The 21,673-nt window shown below is 45.7% G+C and overlaps 1 protein-coding gene across 3 annotated transcripts in view; it reads left to right on the top strand.

Annotated features, from left to right (window-relative positions):
* The window catches only part of rreb1a (ras responsive element binding protein 1a), a 108,935-nt gene that overhangs the window by 69,363 nt on the left and 17,899 nt on the right, over positions 1-21,673 (top strand). For all 3 annotated transcript variants that reach the window (XM_028569064.1, XM_028569063.1, XM_028569065.1), the window contains exons 7-13: positions 5,244-5,385; positions 7,063-7,211; positions 12,174-12,363; positions 13,631-13,918; positions 15,335-15,800; positions 16,676-18,440; positions 20,035-20,225. In XM_028569064.1, the coding sequence (XP_028424865.1) occupies positions 5,244-5,385; positions 7,063-7,211; positions 12,174-12,363; positions 13,631-13,918; positions 15,335-15,800; positions 16,676-18,440; positions 20,035-20,225 (3,191 nt within the window). The remainder of the gene's footprint in view (positions 1-5,243; positions 5,386-7,062; positions 7,212-12,173; positions 12,364-13,630; positions 13,919-15,334; positions 15,801-16,675; positions 18,441-20,034; positions 20,226-21,673) is intronic.

Below are 21,673 nucleotides of genomic sequence, written 5' to 3'. Positions count from 1 at the left end.
CTTCATTTGGTTACAAAAAAGACAAAAGTGCTTAAAATTGTAGAAAACCACAATGTTTACTACGTGTGATGCACGACGTAGCCATCTTTGAAAGTGAACTCGGGGTCCTCTGAGTTCAGACGACTTGACGAGTCGTATATATACGACCTTCTTTTTGCAACTTCCGGTTCGTAACTCCGGAAAACGACTCGTAGATCGACTTCGGTGGACAAAAAGAACGCACCATTAGGAAACTGTAGTCACATTTTGTCCAGTATCTGTGAGACAAAACTACAAAAATGGACGCCTGTTTGAGGCTAAATCTGCACAGAATGGATCCCCGTATTAATCGTTGCATCGTTCATATTCATAAAAACGTTCACAACTCTTGAGATGTTTAATTTTTTGACTCCACGAAACCCTAAAATAGAAAGCGGGAGCCCAGGAGGAGAGAGCAGCATCACGAGTCTCTCGGCCCTCCCCGTCTCTCTGTTGTGAGACAGTTGGGGCCTGGTTGCCATGGCGAGGCATCCCATTAGCCTATTATGGGCTGGCAGCGGTGTGCAGATCCGCGATTGGCTCTCGGAGGCTTGCTTGCTTGCACTCTTTCAGCCGAGCAGAGAGGAGAGAAAAGAAGAGGGAGAGAGAGAGAGAGAAGGGGGGGAGGTGATCTGATTCTTACTTTTACTTTACTTCCCTTTTCTCTTCCTCTGAAGGAAAGTTCTTCTTTCTCTCCTTCCTTCCTTTCTTCCCGAGGGATGATGTATTAAATGTATGAAACATGTGTGAGAGGGAGACAGCTGACTCAACAGCGCCCCCTGTGGTGATGTAGACCACTGGTTCTCTAACTTTATTCAATAATGTTCCCCCCCATTTAGAATAGTGTTTTTAAGCCATGTACCCCAATAGATCTACCAAACAACAGTCATGTCACTGAAAAACATTGAAATGCTGATGAGAAAAGGCAAAAAAAAAAAAAACTTTTAAAAAAACTAGAAAGAAAGAAGGAAGGAAGGCAAGAATAGGTGTTAAATAGTAATAAAAACATAGAAAACAGAGACAAAAACTTAGTGGAAAGCGACAGACGGTAAAAACACAGTAGAAATAAGGACAAACTTTGAAATAAGTGAGAAAAAACTTTAAAAAGGCTGAAATGTATTTTGAAAAAAGTGAGACAAAAAAGAAGCCAATAGAAATAAGGAAGGAAGGCAAGCACAGGTTAGAAAATAGTGACAAAAAATCGACAAAAACTTTAAAAACAGCGACAAAAAAATCGTAGAAATGTCTTTTTAAGCCACGTAGCTCCTGACCAGCACTAGATTTACTAAACAGCAGCCATGGAACTGAGAAACATTGAAATGCTGATGGAAAAAGGCTAAAAAAAACAACCTTAAAAAGTCAGTAGAAACAAGGAAGGAAGCAAGAACAGGTGGAAAATAGTACCAAAAACTTGGAAAAAAGTGAGAAAAACCTTTAAAAAAAGGTTGTTTTTTGAAAAAGTGACAATAAAAAACAGGAAGGAAGGCAAGAACAGGTGGAAAATAGTCCCAAAAACTACCGGTAACTTCACTGCTACTGCTTTCTCCTTCTCTCCTTCACTTCTCTCTTTCCTTTTACTCATTTCCCTTTTTCTCTCCACTCCTCCCCTCCGTTTCCTCTCTGCTTCCTTTCCTTCTCTTGTTTCCTCTCCTCCCCGTCTTTCCTTTCCTTGTCCCGTTTGCTCTCCTCTTCCTTCCCTTCCTTTCCTTTCCTATCTTTTTCCGAGTTTTCCTCTCCTCTCCGTCTTTCTTTTCCTTGTCCCGTTTCCTCTCCTCTTCCTTCCCTTCCTTTCCTTTCCTATCTTTTTCTGAGCTTTCCTCTCCTCCTCCTGCCCTCTTTTCTTTTCTTTTTCCTTCTCTCCACTTCCTTTCCTTCATATGCTTTCCTAGTTTACTCTCCTCCCCTCTTGTCTTTTCTTTCCTAGTTTTCCTCTCCTTTCCTTCTTCCTTCTTTCCTTTCCTTCCTTTGCAGTGTTTTGGTCTAAACTTATCGTGTGTGTGTGTGTGTGTGTGTGTGTGTGTGTGTGTGTGTGTGTGTGTGTGTTGAGCAGCTGTTGACAACTCAAGCGTCTCTCTCTCACACACACACACACACACACACACACACACACACACACACACACACACACACACGCGCAGCAGAATTGTGTCTCTGCTGACTCTGCATGTTTTTCTGCTCTGTGATTGGTCGGTTCAGGGGGGTCACAGAACATTTTGGGCTCAGAAGACTTTGCTCTCTCTCTCTCTTGTTGTCCCGCCTCCTCCTCCTCCTTCACTAAGCTGATTGGTTAAAGAATGACTTCCTGTCAGCTGGTCTCAGATCTGCTGACTCTGTCAGGACCCGTTATGGGCGTCCAGCCGGCTGCCTCTTGGGTCCTATTAATAGATGATATCATCCAATCCTCCTCCTCTTCTTCCTCCTTTTCTCTGCCCTCTCACCTCCTGCATCTTTCCTTGTTTCCTCTCTCCTTTCCTTCTTTCTTCTCTCCTCTCTCCTTGTTTACCTTCTTTATCTGTCTTTCTCCTCCTCCAGTGTGTCCTCCTCTCTTTCCTTTTCTTGCTCTCCTTTCTCATTTTGTCTTTTCTTTCCATTTTCTCTCCCCTCCTCTTCCTTTCCTCTCCTTCCTTACCTAGTTTCCTCTCCCTTTTTCTTTCCTCTCAACTTCTTGTACCCTTGTTTCCTTTCCTCTTACCTTTCTACATCTGCCTTCCCAGTGTGTCCTCCTCTCGTCTCTTCTCCTTTTTATCTCCCCTCCTCCCCTTCATTTCTGTTCCTTTCCTCCCCTTTTCTCTCTTAACATCTTGCCTCCTTGTTTCCTTTCCTTATTTTCTTCCTCCTCCTCTAGTGTGTCCTCATATCCTTTCCCCATTTTTCTTTTCTTTTTTTCTCATTTTCTTTCGTCTTTCTTGTCTCATCTTTCCTCTCTTCTCTCTCCAACTTGTTGTCTCCTCTTCTGTTTCCTTCCCTCTTTTCCTCTGCTCTTCCTTCCTCTCCTATACTGTTATCCCCTCCCCTCTACTTCCTCTCTCTCTCTCTCTCTCTCTCTCTCTCTCTCTCTCTCTCTCTCTCTCTCTCTCTCTCTTCTTATTCCCTGTACTCATTTCGTCCTCTCCTCTTTGAACTTTTGTAAAATGACACCTTCGCTACCGCCACATGCTAGCTAGCTGGATGACCTTTACACACACACACACACACAGACACACACACACACACACACACACACTCTGAAATAGCAGAACATGCTAACAGCTTGCACGCTTTCTCACGCTTCCAGTAACGCTTTAATAAAACACAAACTCTCACAAACACTCGATTGTCACGTCCACACACACACACACACACACACACAAACACACACACACACACACACACACACACACACACACACACACACACACACACACACACAAACACATCTTTAAATCACCATCTGACCTTTGAGACACAGCTGAGGGAGAAACTGACCCAGTCCTCAGTCTGTATCTTCTGTTACAGTTAAGTTTATCTTGGGCTAAAATGGGTCTAATTTTAAATGCGGCCTGGCGCGTACCTTTGGGGGTTATTACGAGTCCCTCCAGAAAAAAACGTGATTATGAGATCGCATAATTCAACGCATAATCAGCCAAAGTCCGCATATTTAGATAGATAGATAGCACTTTGTTATTGTCCGTGTACACGGAAATTTGTCTTATAATACAAGCTCCAACAATCACCACACAACAACCTAAAAACAAAAGCTAAAAACATAGAGACATCAATAAAACATAGATACTTAATTAGTGGAGGGTGGTGGGGGGCTGTCCTGCAAGAGTGGTCTTAAATAGCCATAAATGTATAGATAAAGGTAAAAATAGATAAAATAAAAAATAGGGGGGGGGGGGGGACTATCACATCTTTGCTTTCTTGTGTTGATTCAGCAGGGATATTGACAGAGGAACAAATGAGGGGTGGTCTGCATTTTTTCAAATAAGTTGCACTTTCGCCTAGGGCTGCACGATTATGGCCAAAATGGTAATCACGATTATTTTGATCAATATTGAGATCACGATTAATTATCACGATTATTTGTTGATTTTAACCAAAAGTAATTGTATTGTCACATAGGCTAATTATAACGCAACAATCAAAATCTTTCACAATCTTTTCCCCTCTATCCTTCACCTCTATCCTTCTCCTCTCTATCCTTAATCTCCATCTTTCCCCTCCATCCTTCCCCTCTATCCTTCACCTCTATCCTTCTCCTCTCTATCCTTACTCTCCATCTTTCCCCTCCATCCTTCCCCTCTATCCTTCACCTCTATCCTTCTCCTCTCTATCCTTAATCTCCATCTTCCCCTCCATCCTTCCCCTCTATCCTTCACCTCTATCCTTCTCCTCTCTATCCTTACTCTCCATCTTCCCCTCCATCCTTCCCCTCTATCCTTCACCTCTATCCTTCTCCTCTCTATCCTTACTCTCCATCTTTCCCCTCCATCCTTCCCCTCTATCCTTCACCTCTATCCTTCTCCTCTCTATCCTTACTCTCCATCTTTCCCCTCCATCCTTCCCCTCTATCCTTCCCCTCTATCCTTCACCTCTATCCTTTTCCTCTCTATCCTTACTCTCTATCTTTCCCCTCCATCCTTCCGCCTCTATCCTTCACCTCTATCCTTTTCCTCTCTATCCTTACTCTCCATCTTTCCCCTCCATCCTTCCCCTCTATCCTTCACCTCTATCCTTCTCCTCTCTATCCTTACTCTCCATCTTTCCCCTCCATCCTTCCCCTCTATCTTTCCCCTCCATCCTCCATCCTTCACCTCCATCCTTCTCCTCTCTATCCTTACTCTCTATCTTTCCCCTCCATCCTTCCCCTCTATCTTTCCCCTCCATCCTTCTCCTACATCCTTCCCCTCTATCCTTCCCTCTCTATCTTATATAAACTTGTATAAATCTAGAGAGAAGTGACTTCTCTCTAGAAACAGACTTGTGTTTTGGAGCTGGTGGAGTCGCCCCCTGCTGGATGTTACAGAGAATGCAGCTTTATTTTAATTTTATTTTTTACACTCAATAATACAAACAACACAAACTTGAATTCATACGTGCACAACGTTTTCCCATTCTTACTCCAAGATCGGATGACTTAGTTGCTGATAACTCTATATCCTTACTTTAGGGAAACAGCTTTTTTAAGGTAACGTTTTCTGAGCGTGAGAGTGAAACTGACCTCTGACCCTTTTCTCTCTCAGACACATGAAGATCCACGAGAAGGACCCGGCCAGCGGCCTGCTCCCCGTCAGCCCGCCCTCCCCCAACAAACGGCGCCGTCCGTCCGTCAAGAGGAGGCCCGGCCCAGAGGAGGAGAACGGAGAGGAGCCGCCCAGCAAGAAGGTAACAAAAATGATTTCCCGGATGAATGGATGAGCTGTTTGTAGGGCTAATTTTGAACTTTTTCTGTTTATTTTTATTACTTATTTCCAGGTTTTTTGTCACTTTTTTTAAACAAGTTTTTGTCACTTTTTCCGATTTTTTATTTATTTTTGGTCACTTTTTTCACCGTTAAAAAGAAAAATAAATAAATAAAAATAAGTGTTTCTCTGTATTTTTCCTGCGTTTTTGTAGTTTTTTTTTTTTTTCCAACATTCTTCTGTCATATTTCTGATTATAGAAAGTTTTTGTAAAGATTCGTGTGCACAGAGATCCTCTTTGGCTCCAAACTCAAAACGCTCAAAAAACAAAAACGTAGTGGTGTGTAAACGTGTGTGTTTGGACCTCGGACTAGGGCTGCTCGATTATGGAAAAAAATGTAATCACGATTATTTCGGTCAATATTGAAATCACGATAATTTAACACGATTACTCGTTGACTTCAGGAAAGACGTTGCAGTTATTGAACTTTCAAAAAAAACAGTGGAAAAAGAAAAACACATACAACTGTGAAATTTGCCTCGATATTTGTCCTATTTAAACTTTATTTTTTCATTCAGAAAACGAGAGAAAATAAGAGTTTACTTGCAAAACTTAATGAGCTAAATAATTGTTTTTCTCGATTATTCTGTTTTTGTGATCTTTGGGAGCCGACATCATAATCACGATTACATTTCGATTCAATTGCACAGCCTTAAGCTGCAGTGTCTGCAGTTTTGTACCCAATTCAAAAATATTCAGATTCCTGTCCCAGAAGAGAGAAGACACTAGAATATATTCACATTTAACACGCTGACATTAGAGACGTTTTAACGTTTTTTTTTTGACTCCATGATCATTTTTAGATCATCATAACAGAGACTGCAGATGCAACTAAATGTACTTTTTATTATCGATTCGTCTGCTCATTGTTTTCCCAACTAACCGACTAATCGCTCCATCTGTAACATGTCAACATGTTGTGGAAGTTTGTCTTCTTCAGTCTTTTTAATCATAGAAAACCAGAAAATATTTACTTTATCTTATACAACAAACAGCAGGTTGTAATATTTACTCTCTGTGTGTGTGTGCGTGTGTCTCTGTCTGTCTGTCTGTCTGTCTGTCTGTGTGTTTTTGTGTGTGCGTTTGTCTGTGTGTGTGTGTGTGTGTGTGTGTGTGTGTGTGTGTGTGTGTGTGTGTGTGTATCTCTGTGTGTGTCTGTCTGTGTTTTTGTGTGTGCGTTTGTCGGTGTGTGTGTGTGTGTGTGTCTGTGTGTGTGTGTGTCTCTGTGTTTGTGTGTGTTTGTGCGTGTGTGTCTCTGTGTTTGTGTGTCTCTGTGTCTCTCTGTGTCTCTCTGTGTGTGTGTGTGTGTGTGTGTCTCTGTGTGTGTGTGTGTGTGTGTGTGTCTGTGTCTCTGTGTGTCTCTGTGTGTGTGTGTGTGTGTGTGTCTGTGTGTGTGTGTGTGTGTGTGTGTGTGTGTGTGTGTGTGTGTGTGTGTGTGTGTGTGTGTCTCTGTGTTTGTGTCTGTGTGTGTGTGTGTGTGTGTGTGTGTGTGTCTCTGTGTTTGTGTCTGTGTCTCTGTGTCTGTGTGTGTGTGTGTGTGTGTGTGTGTGTGTGTGTGTGTGTGTGTGTGTGTGTGTGTGTGTGTGTGTGTGTGTCCAGCTGGTGGAGGATGCAGCTGTGGAGGAGTCCGTGGCAGCGCTGCGTGGAGCTGAGGAGGAGCTGCTCCCCTGTCCCATCTGCTTCAAGACCCTCAACTCCAGACTGGAGCTGGACGCACACATGGACACACACCCCGACACCGCACTGAGGTACACACACACACACACACACACACACACACACACACACACACACACACACACACACACCCCTAATGTATCTAGTTAATTAGTTTCCCCTGACTTCCTTGGTTCTATAAGCACATATTGCTGCTAATACTTCTGTACTTTGAGGTCAGTGAAGGGAGTTATGATGGAGTGATGAGGGTCAGGGTAAAGAAGAGGGAGAGGAACAAACACATAACGAGAGAAAAAGATGGAGGGAGGCTAATCACCTGTGTGTGTGTGAGAGAGAGAGAGGGGGGGGGAGAGAGGGGAGGAGAACTTAATAAGTCACAAAGAAGAAGAGGAGGAGGAGGAGGTTTCAGGATGCGCTTGGCTAGGCCCCGTTGCCATGACAATCCCCCACCCCCTACCCTGCCTAAAAAAATAAAGAGATAGTCTGTCACCATGGCAGCAAACAAACACACACACACACACACACACACACACACACACAGAGAGACACACACACACACACACACACAGAGAGACACACACACACACACACACACACACACAAAGAGACACAGAGACACACACAGACACACACACACACAAAGAGACACACACACACACACACACATACACACACACACACACACACACACACACACACAGAGAGACACACACACACACACACACACACACACACACACACACACACAGAGAGACACACACACACAGACACACACACACACACACACACACACACACACACACAGAGACACACAAACACAGACACACACACACACAAAGAGACACAGAGACACACACAGACACACACACACACACACAAAGAGACACACACACACACACACAGATACACACACACACACACACACACACACACACACACACAGAGACACACACACAGAGACACACACACACACACACACACACACAGACACACACACAGAGACAGAGTTCAAAGTTTGAGGCGACGTGACAGGACTCCTGTTTTCATTGACTGAGAAAAGAAATGAAGAAATAAAGGAAGAAAAGAAGAGGAGAGAACGACAAATTTAATGGAAAGAAAGAGGGAATGAAAAAGAATTAAAGAAGAAAAAAGGATAAGAAGAATGGAGGAGGGAATGAAAGATGGAAGGAAAGAAGAAGAAGAAGTAAAAGAGATGAGGGAAGATAGAAGTTAAAGAAGGGATGGAGGACCGGGATATAAAGTTACTGAGGAAGACAAAGAAACAGAGAGAGAGAGAGAGAGAGATGAGCTCGTTACGGAGGAAGGCAGCAATATTTAGCTGTAAATCCTCACTAATGAGTCTGTAAGAGGATCTGGAGGGAGGAGACGATGGAGGGAGGGAGAGAGGATAGAGGGAGAGAGAGAAAGAGAGAGAGAGGATGGAGGGAGAGAGAGAGGATAGAGGGAGAGAGAAAGAGAGAGGATGGAGGGAAGTAGGGAGAGAGAGAGAGAGAGAGAGAGAGAGGATAGAGATAGGATGGATGGAGGGAGGATGAGAGAGAGAGGGAGGAAGAGAGAGAGAGGATGGAGGGAGGGAGAGAGGACAGAGGGAGAGAGAGGAAAGAGATAGGATGGAGGGAGGGAGGGCGAGAGGGAGAGGAAGAGAGAGAGAGGATGGAGGGAGGGAGAGAGGATAGAGGGAGAGAGAGGAAAGAGATAGGATGGAGGGAGGGAGGGCGAGAGGGAGAGGAAGAGAGAGAGGATGGAGGGAGGGAGAGAGGATAGAGGGAGGGAGAGGAAGAGAGAGAGGATGGAGGGAGGGAGAGAGGATAGAGGGAGAGAGAGGAAAGAGATAGGATGGAGGGAGGGAGGGCGAGAGGGAGAGGAAGAGAGAGAGAGGATAGAGGGAGAGAGAAAGAGAGAGGATGGAGGGAAGTAGGGAGGAAGAGAAAGAGGATAGAGATAGAATGAGAGGGAGGGAGGACGAGAGAGAGAGGGAGGAAGAGAGAGAGAGGATAGAGATAGGATGAGAGGGAGGGAGGACGAGAGAGAGAGGCTGGAGGGAGAGAGGTAATTTAACAGACCACTAGAAAGATGGAGGGATGGAGGAGTGTGTTCAGCTTGATGTTTTAACAAAGTCTCAGTGAGCGATAACATGTGGTTGAGTTGCATTCTGGGTAATGTAGGCGCCAGGTTTCAGGACAAGAAAAGAGAATGTGTGGAATACAAAAAGGCCGATATCTCTGGTTCTGTTGCATCGATTTTGATCATTTCTTCTTTCAACTGTCCGTCGGGAGTCTGGCAGTGTGACAGTGGATCTGTGATCATGTTAAAGCACTCACACATTCACTGGAAACCACAGAAGATAGAAAATTGAATATCTTTATGCTGGGTGCAACAGAGGCGGGTAGGGCTGTCCTCGACTAAAGAACTCCTTAGTCGACTAACACTTATAGGATTTTGACGACTAAGCGATTAGTTGATTTAATTAACAGAGCTGTGCGCTTTGAGAGGTGGTTAAGACTAGAAAAGCACAATATAAATGTAGTTAATTAACCATCTGTAAAACTGAGTTTCTCCACAATTAATCCTGCAAAAGCACCACTTTAAATCTTGTGTTTACCATAAATGTGATCAGAAGTTTTTTGGAAATTAGTAATTAAGCATGAATAAGCATAAAAAAATGACTAATCGACTAAAGAAATCTTAGTCGACTAAGACCAAAACGACCGATTAGTCGACTAATTGACTAAGAGGTGGTGGCCCTAGAGGCGGGAACTTTTTTGGAGCGTACGAACTGAAACTAGATTATTGTTTCATACGTTCATCTGTAACTTTGTATTTTTAACCATTCATTAAAAAAAAAAATATATATATATATATATATATATATATATATATATATATATATATATATATATATATATATATATATATATATTGGTAGTTCCTTTTAAGGTTCCTGCACTTGGTGTCTTAGTTGTAGGTTAACTGGCTCAGTGGTTAGCATCAGATACTGATACACACACACACACACACACACACAAACACTCGGAGGGTAAATCTCTGGACCTGAGCCAATCTCTGAGGGATTAGTCTGCACTCACACGCCAGTGTGACACTCAACACACACACACACACACACACACACACACACACACATGCAGGAGACACACACCAGAGTGTGAAGCCAGGGGAGGAGAGGGAAGAGGAGGAGTGATGGAGAGAAGAGAGGGAGGTGGACGGAACAAGTGTTTTTGTGTGTCCCCTCTCCTACTCCCCCAAAAATCCTCTTGACACTTGGATTATGACACACACACACACACACACACACACACACACACACACACACACAGGATGTGATAAGAGTGTGTGACTGTGGCAGACACTGAGCAGCTGTCCTCTAAGCGATTAACAAGAGCAGAACCAGCACCGCCACCAGGGGTTATCTCACACACACACACACACACACACACACACACACACACACACACACACACACACACTACATAATACATACAAGATGATACATACATACCCAAGGTTGGGTACCGTTTGGATTTTAAAACGATTCCGATTCCTAAACCGATTCTTGAAAAACTGAAAAAGGACATCAAAGAAAGTCTCTTTTATAGAGTTTTCCTTTTTTTTTTTTTTTTTTTTTTTTTGAAAATAATTTTAAATTTAACAGTATATTAGCATTTTGAAGTACTTTCCCAGAGGAAAAATATGGCATTTTAAAAGTAGCTCAACATTTACGGTAGCTAGCTAACGGTAGACTACAGAGAAAGTGGGGATATTTTTACGTACTTTTTGGAGCGACAGAGGGAAAATATTTCAGTCGACACATTAAGTGGAACCGAAATTTGCGTTCTAATCCGGTCCGATTCCTACCGGGTTTTGGTTTTTCATTGAAGCATTGAAGCTTTTGGAAGAATATTTCACACGCTGGCGTGCGCTAAAAGCACAGGTTGGGCCTCCCACTGATGCCTCAGTCGTGAAGTTTCTACTCCACAGGTAAATTTTGGCTATTTGGAGAAATCCATTTAAAATCACTGCTAGTAAAAGTTGATGTAAAGTATGATTAGCGATGCTAGCCCTGGCACAAGTCACGCACCGCACACACACGGTAAACATCTCAATTTGTGAAAAAGTGCAAATCTTCTTTTGGAGAGTAGGCTTGTATGAGCCACGCCGACAGCAACTTGTAAACAGTGCACTCTCGTGCACACGTTTAATAGGCGTTCCCTCTCGGGAGCAGGCAGAGTGTTGCGCATAGAGATGGTCCGATACCGATACTGGTATCGGTATCTGCTCCGATACTGCCTAAAACGCTGGTATCGGTATCGGGGAGTACTGGAGTTTATGCACCGATCCAATACCACGTAATAAAGCCCTAAAGAAAATCTACATTAAAGTAGTTTATTTATGTTCTTTTTCCGTTATAACTGACTGTCAAACTGGAGAATAAAAGAAAGTTCTGGGGCATTCATTGATTGAGTTTGTTCATGTTTCACAAAGAGTTTAACCTGAGCCAGACAGCAAAGATAGAAATCATATCACATCCATACAGGGATAGTAGTATACAGCTGTTATAACATAATCAAATATATGACACACTGGTATCGGATCGGTACTCGGTATCGGCCGATACGCAACTTCAGGTATCGGAATCGGTATCGGGAAGCAAAAAATGGTATTGGGCCATCTCTAGTTGCGCATGTGCATTTTTTCAAAAAGTACAGAGGGCGGTTCTTTTCTAAAATTTGGGAAAATCCTCCACTATACCTTTTTTAAATTAAGAACGAAATGTGCTCACAACTAATTGTCTTTTGAAATAAGTCATTCACAAAGAAAAAACATTAAAAAAAAAGACTAATCGACTAAAGAAATCCACCTTTTAGCCGACTGCTTTTTGTTCTTTGCCGATTCCATCTTTTTCGGGTCCCGTTGCTGCTCCGTTTGCGATTGGTCCTCCACTCTCTCGGTCCGGTAAACACTGTAACGTGTTGTGTTGTGCTGTGTGTTTGCAGGTGTGATTTCTGCTGCCTGTCCTTCCGGACTCACCGCGGCTTGCTGCGTCACAACGCGGGCGTTCATAAGATTCTCCCCCAGGACCCCAGCGGGCACCCCTTCATCCAGAACAACCCCTCCATCCCCACCGGCTTCAACGACCTGGCCTTCATCGACTTCTCCTGCAAGAAGTTCGCTCACATCGCACAGGTATCCGAATCGAGTCGAATGGGTTACATTGTCATTTCAACCGTATGCACTGTACATAGTGAGACGAGGCAACGTTCAAGTGGTGTTACACATTTAAAAATGTGTAAAAACAACATTTGAGAGAGACTTCATGTAGTGCACACACATAGATTATACATAGAGTGCAATTACTACTTAAAAGCAGAGATTTAAGACAGACAAAGGACAGGACAGATAACAAAAGATGGGGCATAAGTAGACTTGTAACAGAGCACTGATTGTTCTGCGTTAGAGTCACAGTGAGGTGGAGGTAGAATATATCGAATTTTGCATTTCAGTTGAGTGTGAAAAATGTGCGTCATGTTCCATGTCCACGCAACTTTTACACAGAAATCAGGTCATACTGTCAGTTTTTAGGGTCCGTGTTAAAGGGTTATTTGTTTTGCATTGGTGTCTAAGTGATTTATGTGAAGAAATATCTTCTGATATTGGTCCAGTATCGAGCGAGAACACTAACCGGCAGCTGTGAACCAAGCTGCAATGTAACACTACAGGACTAATGTTCAGAGTCTGACAACATTATGGGATGGATCCCTACAGAGATAGACCTTTTAGTTAAAGAGTAAGATCCTTTTAGTTTAACATGAAACAGCCCAGAAGTCACCATCACCAAACTCCACCAGACTCCATGTAAATAATCAGGACTTTTAGCGTGTATAGAGCCAGCATATCTCCACCAGACTCCATGTAAATAATCAGGACTTTTAGCGTGTATAGACCCAGTATATTTCCACATATAAATCGGTGAATTAAGGGTTTATTTCAACCAAACCAGAGTGGTGATTGTTGGAACAGTGGAAAGATGAAGCAAGACGGCTTTTGGTGGTTTTATATAGTTTCTGTCTACTTTGAATGAAGTGTGTTTTACGATGATAAAAGTCCTGATTATTTACATGGAGTCTGGTGGAGTTTGGTGATGGTGATTTCGCGGCTGTTTCATGTTAAACTAAAAGGATCTTACTCTTTAACTAAAAGGTCTATCTCTGTAGGGATCCTTTCCATAATGTTGTCAGACACTTTGAGTCTGTCAGCGGCAAAAACAGAATTTTTTGGATGTAAACTGACGCTGAAATTTGCCCATTAACGTTACATTACAGCTTGTTTCTCGCATTATACTGGTCCAATGTCAAAGACTGTTGTTCCCATCAGTCACTTAAACACAGAAACATAGTAAAATAGGGCCCAGGTTGAGAAGCAACCCTTTAAAAACCTCCTTCTTTCCCTCCAGGTCTGGTGCGAGACAAACCTTCGTCGCTGTATCAGCAAGTTCCACCGGTTCGTCTGCGATAGCTGCGACAAGGCGTTCCCCCTTCGCTCGGCCCTGGACCTCCATAAAACCATCTCCCACGCCGACAAACCGGCCGCCAACGGCACGCAGGAAATGGAAGAGGAGGCGGAGGACGGAGCCGCTGAAAACGGCGATGACGACGACGACAGTCCGGACGTTGAGAAAGAAGTCCCTCCCTCGGAGCAGGCCAGCTTCTTGGAAGCGCTGGGTCTTCAGCACGTTTCTCAGGTAAGATCTGGAAACAATCATTTTAGCATCGTAACTCGCCAGACCCCATGTAAATAATCAGTACTTTAAGCGTACTAAACCCACCAGACTCCATGTAAATAATCAGTACTTTAAGCATACTAAACCCACCAGACCTCATGTAAATAATCAGTACTTTAAGCGTACTAAACCCACCAGACTCCATGTAAATAATCAGTACTTTAAGCATACTAAACCCACCAGACCTCATGTAAATAATCAGTACTTTAAGCATCCTAAATTCATCAGACTCCTATTCGTATTCTCTCTTTCTCTCTCTCTCTCTGTCTCTCTGTGACAGTGTGACATATGTATCTACTTAGCTAGTGTTATTCAGATGTGCACCAAGTAGTAGGCACACTGTACAAATTTCTTCCGGAATTTTCTAGTTGTTGTTGTTATTATTATTATTATTATTATTATTATTATTATCATCACAGCGGCCCACAAATCCACTTATTTCACCACATACAGAAGGGTAGGTGTGGGAAGTTATAATAGTTTTGACTTTTGGATTTCATTTCCGTTTAGTTTGAGTTAGTTTTGTTCTTCAGAAAGTTTTCGTTTTTATAGATTTAGATTTTTAGGTTGTTTTTGTCAGGGCCATATATGTTGTCTGAGAAGTCTGTAGCTACATATACATACAGAATGCACGTGATGTTTAATGTTAGATCTTCGCGATGCTTTAGGGCGCCATCTTGCACCCGGTGCACAAAGCCCGACCCAAGTGTCTTTGCTGGTTTTAGACCGACGCAGTTGTCGGTTTCCCGTCCAGCACCCACGTCGTTTAAATAGCAAATGCACCTGCACCCATCTTTGTGCCCATGGACGTGCTGGTCTTACAGGGAGGTGTGTTCAGGGGCATTCTGGGCGTGCTGGTCTTACAGGGAGGTGTGTTCAGGTGCATTCTGGGCGTGCTGGTCTTACAGGGAGGTGTGTTCAAGTGCATTCTGGGCGTGCTGGTCTTACAGGGAGGTGTGTTCAGGTGCATTCTGGGCGTGCTGGTCTTACAGGGAGGTGTGTTCAGGTGCATTCTGGGCATGCTGGTCTTACAGGGAGGTGTGTTCAGGTGCATTCTGGGCGTGCTGGTCTTACAGGGAGGTGTGTTCAGGTGCATTCTGGGCGTATTGCTATCTTCAGGCAGCGGGAAGTGATTGCACCACTGACCGACATAAACCTGGTCTAAAGTGTGTGGGGGGGGGGGGGGTTGCATTATGTCGGCAGGATAATTTAAAAGGCAACCGTGACTACAATGTGCATCTGCCCTATTTCTGATACCGTGGCGGCAGAAATTTTGCCGTGGCGGGCCGCCACTATAAAATCACTGCGATCTATCTATTTAGTTCAAATAAAACCAGATGTCCTCTAATGGATGCTGTGTTTTGTTTTCCCCCCCAGGTGAAGTCCGGTCCCTCAGACGACGAGATCCATCAGGCGCACCTGGACAGCATCAAGGTGATCCACGTGGAGCCTCCGTGCTCCAGCCTACCCCAGGAGCCGGCCTCGGGCTACCTGTCCGGGGGCCTGGGCCTGACGCTGGGCGTGGGCAGCCTGGCCGCCTTCAGCATCCCGCTGCTGGAGGCCTCGGGCTCGGCCTCCGCCCTGCAGGGCCTCTCGCAGAAAGACGCCCTGAGCCTGCTCTCCCTGCAGCGCTTCCAGGACGGCTTCCTGCTGCCGGACGGAGGCGGCGCCGCCACGGCCAGCGGCGGCTCGTCGGGGGTCAAACCCGGAGAGGCCGGAGGCGCCGGGATCATGGAGCTGGCCGACATTCAGCAGATACTCAAAGTGGCGAGCTCGGCGCCCAATCAGATGGGGCTGTCCCTCCCACCTTTGGCTAAAGCTCCGGGATTCGCGCGAGGTCAAGGTGGGTGTCGGCTGGAGCTGGATGTTCTCGTGTTTGTCAATCAATCAATCAGTCAGTCAGTCAGTCAATCAAGAAATTAGTCAGTCAATCAGTCAGTCAGGTAGTTTCTGAAAGGCATACCAGGGCTGCAACCTCGGTAGTTTTGGTCTTAGTCGACTAAGATTTCTTTAGTCCATTAGTCATTTTTTATGCTTATTCATGCTTAATTACTCATTTCCAAGAAACTTCTGAGCACATTTATGGTAAACACAAGATTTAAAGTGGTGCTTTTGCAGGATTAATTGTGGAGAAACTCAGTTTTACAGATGGTTAATTAACTATATTTATATTGTGCTTTTCTAGTCTTAACCACCTCTCAAAGCGCACAGCTCTGTCCATTAGGGCTGTCCTCGACTAAAGAAGTTCTTAGTCGACTAACACTTATACAATTTGGTTGACTAATCGATTAGTTGATTTAATTAACAGAGCTGTGCGCTTTGAGAGGTGGTTAAGACTAGAAAAGCACAATATAAATGTAGTTAATTAACCATCTGTAAAACTGAGTTTCTCCACAATTAATCCTGCAAAAGCACCACTTTAAATCTTGTGTTTACCATAAATGTGCTCAGAAGTTTCTTGGAAATGAGTAATTAAGCATGAATAAGCATAAAAAATGACTAATGGACTAAAGAAATCTTAGTCGACTAAGACCAAAACGACCGATTAGTCAACTAATCGACTAAGAGGTGGCAGCCCTACTGTCAATTAAATCAACTACTCGATTAGTCGACAAAATCCTATAAGTGTTAGTTGACTAAGAATGTCTTTAGTCGAGGACAGCCCTAGTGCGTACGATTTGCTGACAAAAAAAGAACTGTTGTTTCTTCCTCCTCCAGGTCAAGGCCAGAAGGCGATGCCGCCGCTGAAGCCCAAACCTCCCATCACGCCTCGCTCCAGCCTCACCGCCACCACCCCTCCCCCGCTGCAGAGCTCCCAGCAGGCCTCGCTGGGCTGCATCAGCCCCAGCCTGCCTCCTCCCACCCCGACTCTCTTCAAAACGCCCTCCTCTTCCTCCTCCTCGTCCTCCTCCTCCTCCTCGGCCGGGACCGGAGGGCAGCTGGACAGCGAGTGCATGGGAGACGCTCACACGCCGCTGTCGGATTCGCCTCCGGCCGCCACCACCGCGGTGCACGAGGAGGCGGGGCTTAGCGGGAGAAAGCCGGGAGCCAAAGCCGGGGGCAACAACGCCAACGCCGGCTCGGCCAAAGGCTCGTTCCCGTGCCGGTTCTGCGACCAGGTGTTCGCCTTCTCCGGCGTCCTGCAGGCTCACATGCGCTTCCACCTCGGCATCCTCCCCCACCAGTGCAACATCTGCGACTACGTGGCGCCGGACAAAGCCACGCTGATCCGGCACCTGCGCACGCACAGCGGCGAGCGGCCCTACGTGTGCCGCGTCTGCCACTACCCGTTCACCGTCAAGGCCAACTGCGAGCGCCACCTCAGGAAGAAGCACGGCAAGACGTCGCGGAAGGACATCGAGAAGAACATCAAGTACGTCACCTCCACCGCCACGGCGAACCTCGCCTCGGCGATCACCGCCACGACGACCACGACCACCCAGGACACGGAGACGGGCTGCGCCGGAGCCGAGACCACCTGCCGCTTCTGCGGCGAGGACCTGAAGACGTACCGAGCGCTGCAGATCCACCTGCGCACGCACAACGGCTGCCAGCGGAAGCCGTTCGAGTGCCGGCGCTGCGGCGCGGCCTTCCTGGCCAAACGCAACTGCATCCACCACCTGCTGAAGCAGCACCCCGAGGTGCAGGAGAGGGAGATCGAGGAGCACATCGCCACGCTGCTCCCCGCCGCCGCTCCGGCGCCTCCGAACCCGACAACGCTGAACGGGATCAATCCGACTCCGATCCAGGCGCTCCGAGCCGTCAAGGTAGAGGCGAACGTCGTGGCTTATCCGGCGGAACTGGACCAGCCTCTGGACTTCTCCGCCAAAAGTCTCGGAGCAGCCGGCGGCGCGGCGGCGGCGGCGGCGACTGCGGGGTCTCCCGGCATCGGCATCAAACTGGAGAGCGTCTCGCCGAGCTTCGACTGCGCCGTCCTGGACCAGCCCATCGACCTGTCCGTCCCCAGCAAGAGGCAGCGGAGGGAGGAGACGAGGGAGGTGAAGACGGAGCTGAGCGCCAGCAGCATCGTGGACCAGCAGCAGGCTCAGGCTCTGGCCAGGGACGAGAAGGCTGCGAGCGCGCTGCCCCCTCTCCACCCTCACCCGCAGCTCGGCTGCTACCAGCTGCCGCCCGGCTCCACCCCTCCCCCGGCGTCGCTCGCCAACGCCACGCGAGCGCAGCGCCTCAAACCCCTGCTCCCCAAACCGGCAACGTCCTCCTCGTCGTCACCTTCCTCCTCCTCGGCCATCAAGGAGCTCCCTCCTCTGGCCTCCATCGCTCAGATCATCCACTCGGTCTCCGGAGCGCCGGACCTGCTGAAGAGAGAGGCCGCCTGCACGGCCGCCACGCTGGACGCCAAACCTCACGCCGCCGCCGCCGCCGCCGCTGTTGCTCCCTCTCTGGCCGAGGCCGCCGTGGACGCACCGGGACCCTCGCCGCTCCTGGAGACGCCAAGTGACGAGACGTCAGAGGTATCCTCCAGGTACGTGGGCTTCAGTAATTACCGTATTTTCCGGACTATAAGTTGCACTTTTTTTTCCTACTTTGGCTGGTCCTGCGACTTATAGTCAGGTGCGACTTATATATCAAAATATATATAATGTAACATGTTTTTACATGTTAATTCATACTGAAAACATTACCGTCTACAGCCAGAAGAGGGCGCTCTAAGGCTTGTGACAACTAGAACGCTCCTCCTAAAGACAACTGAGAAAGAAAAGAGATAACAAACTGCAGGTAGTAAAATATGCAGCCCCGAAAACGGTAATCGAGCAGCAGAAAGAGAGTTTGAAATGAGGGAGAAACTTATGAGGGGGACTGGAGAAAAGGTGACTCTTACTGCAATGAAGAAAACAAAGAAAGCTAATCGGCTAATCGAGGGCTGAAAGCAAGATGGCCAGAGGTGGAGGAAGGAGTCTGGAGGGGCTCGTTCACGGTGCAGCTTCGTCTCCACGCCTTTTAATACCTCCATGCTCCACGCCCTGCTAGCTAGTTGTTCTGTGTGCTATCGTGTAGTTGAATAACTCTTGTATTTATAATCTAAATAAATGCGACTTATAGTCCGGTGCGACTTATATATGTTTTTTTTCTCTTCATGACGCATTTTTTGACTGATGCGACTTATACTCCGGAGCGACTTATAGTCCGAAAAATACGGTAACTAGAGCCGGTGGCGGCGCAGTGCAGGGTTCATACGTTTTGAGAAAACCTGGAAAAGTCATGGAATAATTTTTTGTTTAACACAGCATAATAATATGTCATTAATAATAAATGTATTTTCACGTCGTCTTAACTTCAACGTTGTATTCGGGGAGCGATATTATGAATCCCACTGTGAATCACATAAATTGTCGTTCATTTTAGGGTAAACTTTAACTCTGATTTGTATTATTGTTGTATAATGTCGACTGACATTTTCAGGAACACATAGTCATGGAAATTTGCCGAAAAGTATCGGTTAAAATGCGTATGAACCCTGGCAGTGGATATGACACATAATAATAATAATAATAATAATAATAAAACGTTTATTTGATATAGCACCTTTTCACAAAGTCACAAAGTGCTTCACATGACAAACATTTGTACAAAATATAGTAAGTTCTATAACTAAAAAGACTAAAAACAATCCTTAAAAGACACCAAAAAAATTTGTGGCCCCTCCCCCACATAAATATGCGGACTTTGGCTGATTATGCATTGAATTATGCAATCGCATGATCACGTTTTTCTGGAGAGACTGATAATAGAACAGCTAGAACAGTCTGTTAAGTTCAGAAAAGTACATCACTTTACTGTAATGCAGCCTTTAAAACCAGGAAAAGACACTTACGTCATATTACGATATCCAAAATCTAAGACGTTGTCAAGTCTCATATCACGATATCGATTATAATATCGATATATGGCCCAGCCCTACTTATACAGTTGTTGGAGTTGTTGAAAAGTCTTCTGACTCCCTATTTTGGTTCCTACTTTGGTCTGTGAACTTGCAGCATGCCATTTCTGAGCACACCACCAGATGGCACCAAAGATAAGGAAGTAAAGTGGGTGTTTGTGTTGTTGCGTCCCATCAGGAAGCGGTCCAGGAAGAAGCCTGCTGCCGTGGCGGTGAAGGAGAAAGCCGCGGCGAGGGCCGACGGCGCCGGCATCGACCTGGAGTCCAGCGGGGAGTTTGCCAGCGTGGAGAAGATGCTCGCCACCACGGACGCCAACAAGTTCAGCCCCTACCTGCAGACCGGAGCCGCCGACCTGGGAGGAAAGAGAGGTAGGAGGGAGAGGACACACACACACACACACACACACACACACACACACACACACACACACACACACACACACACACACACACACACACACACACACACACACACACACACACACACACACACACACACACACACACACACACACACACACACACACACACACACACACACACACACACACACACACACACACATACACACACACACACACACACACACACACACACACACACACATACACACACACACACACAAGGTTGAGTGGAGGCTCAAAGGAAGATACTGAAATTGTATGTTTCAAATGTGCAAATGAAAATGCATGAATGTCCACAACAACCAGTCCCTCCAGAAAAACGTGATTATGCGATCGCACAATTCAACGCATAATCAGCCAAAGTCCATATATTAATGCGGGGGACGCTTTTCTTTCCAAATATGCCGCACTCTCGCCGCATAATTTCCGAGCGAAATATGCGGGACGTGCATGATTTCATAATCCACTGCATTTTCGTTGCAAAAAAAGTCCCATAATATATCTTAGCAGAAAGTTGAAAAATTTTGCGTTTTACTTCACACGAGCAGCCTTTTTTTTTTTCTCTTTTCATCAAACAGCAGTTTTTGCAAGTTCCTGCAATTTCATCGCATTGAATTGCATAAATATCATATGGCATATTCCATCGCATTTATTAAGAAAACGTGCCGCGTTTGTTTCCTTTTGTTGACACATTTTTTTATATTTGGAAATCTCTTTTTCATCGCTCCATAAATCAGAAAATCCTGTCCACAGCCACAAACAGCTGTGAAGGATATCAAAACAAAGGCCTGTGTAAAAAGCTCCAGAATATAGATGGGAGTGAAAGTAGAAAGCTTGGTGTCAGTAAAGGCTCTATGCTTCTGCATCGAATCGACAGCGTACCCCCTGCAGACCACTCTGAGCCCCACGCCGTAGCTTAAAGTGCCCATATCATGAAAAAATCCCTTTTTCTGGTGATTTTGGGGTGTTATTTTGTGTCTCTGGTGCTTCCATACATATACACACTTTGAAAATAATCCATCCATGGTGTTCTGAGTGAGATCCTGTTTCTGAATGTGTCCTGCCTTCAGTCTCCTGGTGAGCTGGTCAAAACCTGCACGGCTTTCTACATCACTAGCCGAGACGAGGGGGCTTATCGTAGCATGCTAGCGCTAGCCAAACACTACTACAACACACACTGGTTCACCATAATCTACAACAGAACTACTTCCATGTCCCTGTTCTGCAGGTCTTCCACACAAAGTGTGAAGTGCGTCCTCGTTTAGAAGAAGTCTCCCGGCTAATCCTGCCTTGTACTGACTGAAGTTGGAGAAACAGCTAGCTAGCTCATGTAGTCTTACCTAGCTACTAAGCATGTAGCCCTTACCTAGCTAGCTCATGTAGTCCTTACCTAGCTACTGAGCATGTAGTCCT

This window comes from Perca flavescens, chromosome 22 (assembly GCF_004354835.1).
Source record: "Perca flavescens isolate YP-PL-M2 chromosome 22, PFLA_1.0, whole genome shotgun sequence".
Lineage (NCBI taxonomy): Eukaryota > Metazoa > Chordata > Actinopteri > Perciformes > Percidae > Perca > Perca flavescens.
Note: the sequence above shows the minus strand (reverse complement) of the source record. Positions and strands in the feature narration are given on the sequence as shown.